Source organism: Muscardinus avellanarius, assembly GCF_963383645.1.
Source record: "Muscardinus avellanarius genome assembly, chromosome: 6".
Taxonomy (NCBI): Eukaryota; Metazoa; Chordata; class Mammalia; order Rodentia; family Gliridae; genus Muscardinus; species Muscardinus avellanarius.
Window position 1 is genome coordinate 38,933,873 of NC_137791.1, and position 9,481 is coordinate 38,943,353.

Genomic DNA, 9,481 nt, shown 5'->3' on the forward strand with positions numbered 1-9,481 from the left:
TTCTATAACCATAACAAAGGCTTATTGCACAAAGTATGAGTCAATAAGATATTTAATTGCCTTAGCTTAAGCTGATAAAACATCTTTCTAAGTCTTCTTACTCCATACAATGAAGTGAGTTTACTTTAGTGAGAGTTAAGTGCAAAAAATAATTAACTCTGATTTCTAGTTACAAAGATCTTTCCATGTTAAAACACAGAGAAAGTAATCACAAATGAGAAGACAAATTTCTTAGTCTACCTAAATAGATAAAGCATGTGTCCGATAAGGAGTCAAAGAGACAAATACTAAAATTACAAAAGTGTTTACAAGATATATAAAGTTAATTTTTATATTAAATGGATAGAATCAAAAAGTAGAAAAATAGGCAAAAGACATGAACTAACTTAGAAAAGGAAATTTAAATGGCAAGTAAACAAATAAAAGCATGCCCACTAAATATGTGCAAACTTGAGTGAAAACGTACTTTATAAGGTGAGAAGGGATAAAAACTCTACCTACAGCCAGATGGCATATGCTATGGTATAACAATCACATTCATACACAGTGGACTGGAGCATAAACAATGACCTCCAGTCACCTGATGTCCACCAGGACACAAATTTTCAGTTTTACTTTACCACTGGTGGTGGTAAAGGAGAGAGTTAGTTCTCATATACTGAAATATTTTCATAAAGGTTTAATCCTAGAATACTGCTTATAAACTATAACACAACATTGACTTTGAATCTAAAACATGGTCTAAAATTTATGAACAAAGACATGTATATATTTTGAAGCAATATTTATAACAGTAAAAAATAGAAATAATATATGTTCATGAACATATATGTTCAACATTACAGTAGCCATTATGTAATCTTTGTTGCCTTTAATATAATCGATGTTCATGTAAAGTTTTTAGTAATCTGGCAAGATATGTGTGATGTTTTTGCTGATAAAAAAGCAGGAAATAAAAGTGTATACATAATAATCCTAACAACATAAGAAAAAAAATTAAACATGAAAGGAAATATGGCAAATTAGTTGTAAAAAATAAAGATGTAAAATATATGTGGAGTTTTACTTGTCTCTTTCGTATTCTTTCCAAAATTTAAATTAGCAGGTATTACTTTTCTCATTAGTTACAAACAGTTATATTAGCTTTTCTATTATTGGAACAAAAAAACCTGAAAAAGTCAACCTAAAAAGAGGAAAGGTTTATTTTGGCTCATGGTTTCAGAGATTTCTGTCTATAACCATATGGCCCTGATGCTTGTAGCAACACAGTACCCCATTTACCTCAGTGCGGCGAGGAAGCAAAGGAGAGGAGGTAGTGCTGGGGATCCCATATCTGTTAAGGGCATGCTCCAGTGACCTGATATCCACCGGGACACAACTTCTTTTTTTTTTTTTTTTTTTTTTTTGGTACTGGGGATGGAACCAAGGGGCATTCAACCTTCGGGCTACACCCCCTGCCCTATTTTTTATTCTTTACTTTGAAACAGGATCTCACTAAGTTGCAGAGGGCCTCACTAAGTAGCTGAGGCTGTCCGCAAACTGCGATCCTCTGGTCTCAGCCTCCCAAATGCTTTACAACTATGGACACCACCCGGCTCAGGACACAACTAATAACAGTTCCACCTCATCCCAAAAGTACCATGGCCTGGGCCTAAGCCTTAACATGTGAGTCTTTGAGGGACATTCAAGACCCAAAATATAACAATAGTCAAATATAAACTCTGGAAGAGCAACTAGATGAAAGAACTAAAGTAAATCCATGAACTGAATCTTACAAATTAAACGTGTGCATATATATAAAAACACATGTTTATACATGCATATATATGTGTATCAATTATTTAACATGACTTAATAAAGTATACTTGAAATAAAAGAAATGGTAAGAGAGTTTAGAAGAACTATTTGTTCTCCATTTTTGTTGTCAAAGACAATTCTCCATTAAACACTGATTATAATTCTATGCCACAGAACCTTCTTTTTTTTTATTTTACTGTTATGAACTTTTGCTGTTATTTCTATCTGATTCTCCAAAGAATAAAAATATTTACTTTTGTACTGATATTTACCTGATAAATGGTAAAAATTGTGATTTGCTATTATTTTTGTTCTGGGATATAAGGGACCCTTGGACTCAGGCAAAAGTGGAATATTTACTGTTTTCAGACAGTGTAGAATATATTAAATAACAAATACCTGGGGATCACATTATTTCACTAATTCTTTTGCCTTTAGAGGCCTTTGACCTCAGTTTTGTACTTTCATGCCCAGAGATAATCCAATAGCACTTCCATTTGGCAGATTTGGATGGTAGAATATAGTGATGTATCTCTGTCAGCTGGCTCAATGAGCACATAATCACAGCACATGTCAGATGACTGCTTTGTGAATCTTTATTAATCCAAAGTCTGTTATGATGGTTGATAGATAGAATAGATTAACAGGTATGTGAACATATTAACTCTTTTGAAGTTTGGATAAAAAGATTCATCATACCACAGTGATTCCTACCTGATCTTAGAGCTGATGTACTAAGAATTTTGTTTCATTGATACAACCAAAATTCATATTTACAGAGGAAATAACAGCCCCTGGCAAAGTAAATTCTTGTTACCATAGGAATATTACTTTTTTTTTTTCCGGTACTAGAGATTGAACCCAGGGGCATTCTTCCTCCAAGCTATACCTTTAGCCCTATTTTTTATTATTTATTTTGAAACAGGGACTCACTAAGTTGCAGAGGACCTCACTAAGTAGCTGAGGCTGAGGAACATTATTCTTAATAGAGATTGTGTGTATTTAACTGGAGCTCAAAAATCCCTGCCCAGCAGACAGTGTATGGTGAAAACTTCACCCTAACCCCTCCTCTCAGGCCTTCCTTACAGACAGGGTAACTGCTGTGATCTCCTACTTTAAAAGTAGTCTTTAATGTATCTCCAGTTCCATATTTTATGAACAATCCTGCACTTTGAAGAAAAAGTAAGTTCAACTTTTGAGAAATTTGTTTTTCTAATGAGCAGTTATGAAATTTTGCCTCTTTAACAGGGAATTCCACATAAAATTAAACAAAGCCCCATCCACTGTATTGCTCTTTGGGGAAAATTCATAAACAAGCCCAAATTCTTCAATTTGTACTTTCTGTATCTCCCATGTGGATTCCCACTAATTTCCAAATCCAGATTTTTGTCACCTTCTCCAAGAAACATACCCTGATTACCATAGGCCAAAGGATTACCCTGATTACCATAGGCCATACCCTGATTACCATAGGCCAAAGGCCCTGCTGTGTCCGTGGCCCTTACTACATAGCCATGGCCCAGTGCTACCATATCCAACCATCCTATCCCCAACATGCTGGGCATTTTCTCAGTAGTGTACCATGACTTTTGCTGCCCTCCTCCTGCCCACCAACTTCCACATACCTAGAAAACACCTACTTATTCTTAAAACCCAGGTCAAGTTTTCTTTCTCTCTTAAATAATTCCTATCCTCTTGTCTATATGTAAGCTGCTTTTTAAACACTTTACATTAACTTTTTTCTGGTATTAATTATTATATTATAATTGCTTGCTTCTAAGAATATCCACTACATAGTACTTAACAATTCTGTACTGAATAAATAAAATTCTCCAAAGAAAGCTCATTGGCTTCTCTGAATATTTAAAGTTGTATGAATTTTTGCTGAATTGGTTCTAGAATTAAAAAAGAAAATTAGCTGGGGCCATGGTGCCTTCCTGTAATCCTAGTGCCTGGGAAACTGAAACAGGAGAATAGCAAGTTTAAGGTCAACATATATTAACTTAGTAAAACCCTGATCAAAAATAAAAAGGGCTAAGTATATGCTTAGTGGTAGAGCCCCTGGGTTCAATACTCAGGAGAGAGAGAGGGAGAGGGAGAGGGAGAGAGAGAGAGAGAGAGAGGGGGGGGGGGAGGGAGGGAGGGAGGGAGAAGGGGAAGGGGGAGAGAAAAGAGAGGAGAGGAGAGGGGAGAGGAGGGAGGGAGGGAGAGAGGGAGAGAAGAAGAGGAGGAGGAGGAGGAGGAGGAGGAGGAGGAGGAGGAGGAGGAGGAGGAAGAAAGTATTATGTGCATTTAAACTTCCTTTTAGTTTTCTTTTGAAAGTAAAATAAAATTTAAACAGAAAACCAGTTAAGTTGTGTAGACATTGCCAGGAAGTATGTAATGCAATGCCTGTTTAAAATCAATCATACTGCTGGGCGTGGTGGCGCACGCTTGTAATCCCCGCGCTTGGGAGGCAGAGACAGGAGGATCGCGCAGGTTCGAAGCCAGCTGCACGCGCTGGCTTAGGAGACCCTGTTTCCAAATAAAAATGTAAAAATAGGTCCGGGAGTGTAGCCCGGTGGTAGAAGGGCTTCCAGGAACCCCAGTACCACCAAAAAAAATAAAAAAATAAAATCAATCATACTATAGGTGTTTAACAGGAATATAGAAGGCATGTACCATCAAAAATTATTCAAAAGTATTTAACTTCAGAACCAGAAACAATTCTATAGGACATAGAGTATGTCTTAGTCTTGAACTATAGGACTTGGAGAACATTTTAGCATGTGGCACCACACGCCAGTAATCCCAATATTTGGCAGGCTGAGATAAGAGGATTGGAGGTTCCATACCACTTTCAGAAATTTAGCAAGGCCTCTGAAATTATGTGAGACCCCTTTTCAAAATAAAATAGGGCTAGGGGTATAATTCAGAGGTAGTATGCCCCTAAGTTTCATCCTCAATACCACAAAACAATCACAAAATAATTTTTTTTCGAGGGCTGGGGGGACGCCCAGAGGGACGCCCTTTGGGTTTAATCCCCAGTACCACAAAATCATCATCATCATTATCATCATCATCATATTACATTAACTGAAAAATTGGAGAAAGAAATAAAACAATAGAAATTTGAAAACACTTCGGAGTTCTCTGAAAAATGTCTTTTTGGAATCTACTCCTCAGTCTACCTTGCCAGTTTTATGATGGAAATTTTATATTTTTAGGGATTTTTAGAGACTCTTTTCTTCATTGAATAACAAATAAGAATGTATGCACATGAAACAGCAAGGCCTATTAACATGTTTATTTATTAGTTATTTTTCTTATTTTTCTTCCTACAGGAAAATCTGTGACCCAGGTCTTACTGCTTTTGAGCCTGAAGCTTTGGGTAATTTAGTGGAAGGGATGGACTTTCACCGATTCTACTTTGAAAATGGTATTTATATTCTAAATTCAATAATGTGCCTTTTCCATCATCTCTTTTAATTTCTCCCAAATCTGAAAATTCTTTAACTTTTTAAGTCCCAGTGAATGTATAATATACATTACATAATGTTACAAACGGGCATTATTTGTTTTTTATTGATGTTACAAAATGAATTATTTTAAGTTATTTTAAAATTATTAATGTAATAAAAAAGAAACCACAACACACAAGAATATTTAACAGAGAATAATACTGTCAATCATATTTGGTTTTTATTTTCAAGCTAAAAGGTAAACAAAGATGAGTAATCAAATATTTCCATTCAAATTACAAGGATATTAGTGATCTCAAATGAAACAGTCACATTTCAGAGAAAATGACAAAAGACAATTTCTCTTGCAGAATTCCTTTAGGTCATCAAGAAAAGTGTAAACCAGAAATTCCCTTTATCTTTTTTTCATATAACATTAAATGTTACATAATATTTACAAAATGTGTGAAATGAATTCAGTTTTTTTGCATGGATATCTTGTTGAATTAAAGAAGAATTGTAGTAATAATCTCACTTGCGGTCATGATAAGAATGTCTGCTTTGACATAAATTTTTAGTTAAGATGTACTAAATGAATTACTTTTATTATATGCACTATGCATTTGTAAACAAGCCAAAAGAATTATGTGATAAATTCATTTGAACAAAACTTTGTAAATGTTATTCTATTCTCTGTATTCCAAGTGGTCTGATTATCAGTATTTTATATTATTTCTTCCATCTGACACACAATCAACATCATATCACTAATATGTCACACAATCAATATTATATCACTAATATAATATGATATGTTGATATGATATCACTAATATGATATAATAACATCATATCACTAAATCAACATCATATCACTAAGAGTTCATGAAGCCTTTAATATTTTAACCTATCTCAGCATACCAATATTCTTTATTATGTTTCATAAATACATATTCTTCATAATGGGATTTTTTATGTGACTATAGTATTTTGAGTAATTTAAAAATTTGTGAGACTGGGAAACATGTTCATATAACAGCTAAAACAGTTAACATCTTCTCAGAGAAAAATACCACCAGTGAGTAACATCCACTAAAGCCTCACATCTCTTAGTGACTAAGTAGAATAGGTGGCTACTATCAGGACAGCAGAGGGTGGAACCTGGTGAGGGCTACTCAGTCACAAAAGAGATGGCACGATAGAGCCAGACCATGTGGCAAACGCCATACTGAAGTCTTAACTAAATGAGAGCAAATCTATGATCATGAAATAAACTACTACGTGGAGGGAGATGTAGACATAAATTCATGCTATGGCCTGTCCTTCCTGAAGATGGCCACCTCCATGATTGATACTCGACATGTGTTCCTTATCCCATGTTTACAACTGACAAAAATAAACAGCACTGCAAGTTACCCTGCCTCCGCTCTGCAGGCAGTGAGAAGACAGCAGTGCTCGGACACCTGGACCAGGCTTCTCCTCCTGTATTCCTTTTATGCCCTCTCTTTCCAACCATTTCCTGTTATAAATACATACCTCTCCTTTTGCTTTTTCCCAGAACCAGTCCTGATTTTCACAGTAGCATACAAATTGCCTCTAAAGAGAATCAGAGAAAAGACTGTACCTACTTTTGTCCTTTCTCTTCTCCTGTATACATTAGACAGCATTAATTAATCAAACATACTTCCCAGTCTCAGAAAATAAATGTTCAAATTTATTTAATTGACTAATTAATTAATATTTATTAATTAGTATTCCATTCTTTGGCCCCAAGTGAAGTTATTTACTGGGCTTGGTTTACTTTACATAGAAACTAATTGCTTTTGTATGTTGTTCTCTTTCAGCTTTGTCCAAAAGCAATAAACCAATCCACACTATTATCCTGAACCCTCACGTTCACCTGGTAGGGGAAGATGCAGCCTGCATCGCGTATATCAGGCTCACTCAGTACATGGACGGCAGTGGAATGCCAAAGACCATGCAGTCAGAAGAGACCCGGGTGTGGCACCGCCGGGACGGAAAGTGGCAGAATGTTCATTTTCATCGCTCGGGGTCACCAACAGTACCCATCAAGTAAATATTTCCAGGCTATCGGCTTTCTTGTTAATACACCCATGGTCAGCTCCTTCTACCTGTTTTCATTGATAATAGCATGCATATGTGGCATAATGCTCGTGGTTGATCACATTGGTGGAAATAAAGGCCTTCATGGGAATAAGCTGTAATTCTCTGGAAAAATCACTTAGACCAGCCATCTGTGGGTTGGAACTTGCCATAGGCAGTACAGGACAGTTTTAGATAGGAATTGCAGTCTACCCTATTGGGCTGATTTATCAGTAGGTTAAATCCAGGGAGATTCATTTAACAAGGCAAAATATTTGTGACTTCCTGTTCACAGTTAGCAGAGGATGGAAATGTGGGAGGAAAGCATAGGGCAAAGCTTCTAAAATGGCCAGAGTACTATTGGGAGCCTCACTGTGTAGATTACTTCCATAGGCTCACTAACGTGAGGGAAAATTTTTTTAAATGGCATTTAAAAAGCAAATGTCACCAGGTGTGGTGGCACAGCCCTGTAATCCAAGTACCTGGGAGGCTGAGACAGGAGGATAAAACATTTGAGGCCAGCCAGAGTAACTTAGCGAGATCCTGTCTCAAGATAAAAGCATTTCAGTGTGTCCTCGTCTCTCCACTCACATGTTCATTAACTTCCAGTCACTAATTTAACAAATGTTTATTGTGCATCTCCAAGGTGCATCAACTGTGCCAGATATAATGAAAGATAAAAGACATAGTTTAGAAAACAACTCCTTTCTGAAGCTTTAGGGAGTCTATACAATAAAGCTTGTGGCCAAGCTCAGATAAAGTAGAGTGAATAACTGCATGGTAACTGCTGAGACGTGCTTGGAGGTGTACTTGGTTTATAAGACAATCTTAAACAAGGTCTTAACTGACAAGTAGTGCTGGGAGACCTGGATGGGTAAATAAAAAAGAACAGAACAAAGGGGGGATGGTTCTAGCTAAAGGAATGTCACGAAGGAAGCGTGTCGTTTTAGCTGATGTGTAGAGTACAGTGGTAAGGAAGACGGGCTCTGATCCCAGGAAAGGGGAATGCTGGGACACGGGGCATCGGCAGAGTGGGAGAGAGAACTAGGAGGGAGGCCAGCCTGGCGACGCTGGCTGACCACTGGCCTCGTTCCACATGCTATCACCCGCGTCACCCGTTACCGCTCGAGGGGGTGGAGTGGGCGGCAGGTTTGTGCAAACAGCCATCCAGCGCACTCCAGAGACTCCATCTTGATCCTTTCGTTTTATAAGACACCACAGTGGTTCTCAGATGCCTTCTTTATTGCTTTATTAGCAACTTGTCACTGTTGGATTTGTTAAAATAAAATGGATCAACAACGACCAAAAATAAATAAATAAAATTAAAAATAATAGGTTAAAATTCACTCTGAAAACAATAGCTGACACAAAAGAACTGTAAGTAAGATAATGAAGACATCATTTTTTTGTGTTTGTGTGTTTTTTACCCCAAAGAGGTACAGCACAAATTGCTATTAATGTAAGGTAGGAATACATTTGTGTAGGGCCTGGAGGGGTTGGGTTTTCTGCAATTCCCTGAAGTATGGATGGGATAGAGCCTACTTAAGAAAACTTCCTTTTATGCCAAGTGGCTTAAATGGGGCTTCTCTTAATAGGCCACCCTGTATTCCAAATGGGAAAGAAAACTTCTCAGGAGGCACCTCTTTGTGGCAAAACATCTAAGGCCTGAAAACCATTCCTATATGGGTCTTGTAAGTAGCCTCCTGCTCCTCGTGCTTTGTGATTGGAGCTGATGACTGAAACGCTGCGTGCCTGTTTTTCTTCCCTTTGAGGATATTTGCTCTACGTTATATTCAGTGGAATACATATGAGCTCTCTGAAAATCCATAGCAATTTTGCATGAGCTCTTAAGTCTAATGCTCAGCCCCATTGTATAGCATAACCCTTGATTTCAAAGGTAGTAAGAATTGAGACTTTTTTCCCCCGGTATTTGCATTGTGCCATTTTAGAATCCTGGAGTTGACACACCAAAAGTTGGTTACGCCTAGATCAATTCAGACAACTCTTAAGTTACTCCAACTAGTTTATATAAAGCTTTAGAACCCTTTGGTTCTTACTGTTTGTCTAGAGGTTACAATTCCTATAAGCAGTTGGCTCAGGTTGCCTGACTGAACATAATGCACTTGACCTTGAGGATGGGC

General features: G+C 37.1%; 1 protein-coding gene across 19 annotated transcripts in view; it reads left to right on the forward strand.

Moving 5' to 3' along the window:
- CAMK2D (calcium/calmodulin dependent protein kinase II delta) overlaps positions 1-9,002 on the forward strand; it is a gene marked incomplete at both ends in the record, with an annotated part of 339,011 nt that extends 330,009 nt beyond the window's left edge. For 13 of the 19 annotated variants that reach the window (XM_080697513.1, XM_080697528.1, XM_080697516.1 and 10 more), the window contains 3 exons: positions 5,121-5,215; positions 7,082-7,310; positions 8,936-9,002. In XM_080697513.1, the coding sequence (XP_080553639.1) occupies positions 5,121-5,215; positions 7,082-7,310; positions 8,936-9,002 (391 nt within the window). Of the gene's footprint in view, positions 1-5,120; positions 5,216-7,081; positions 7,315-8,935 lie in introns of those variants that run through there. The other 6 variants (XM_080697514.1, XM_080697518.1, XM_080697522.1 and 3 more) reach the window with 1 other exon arrangement.
- Between the last annotated feature and the right edge of the window lie 479 nt (positions 9,003-9,481).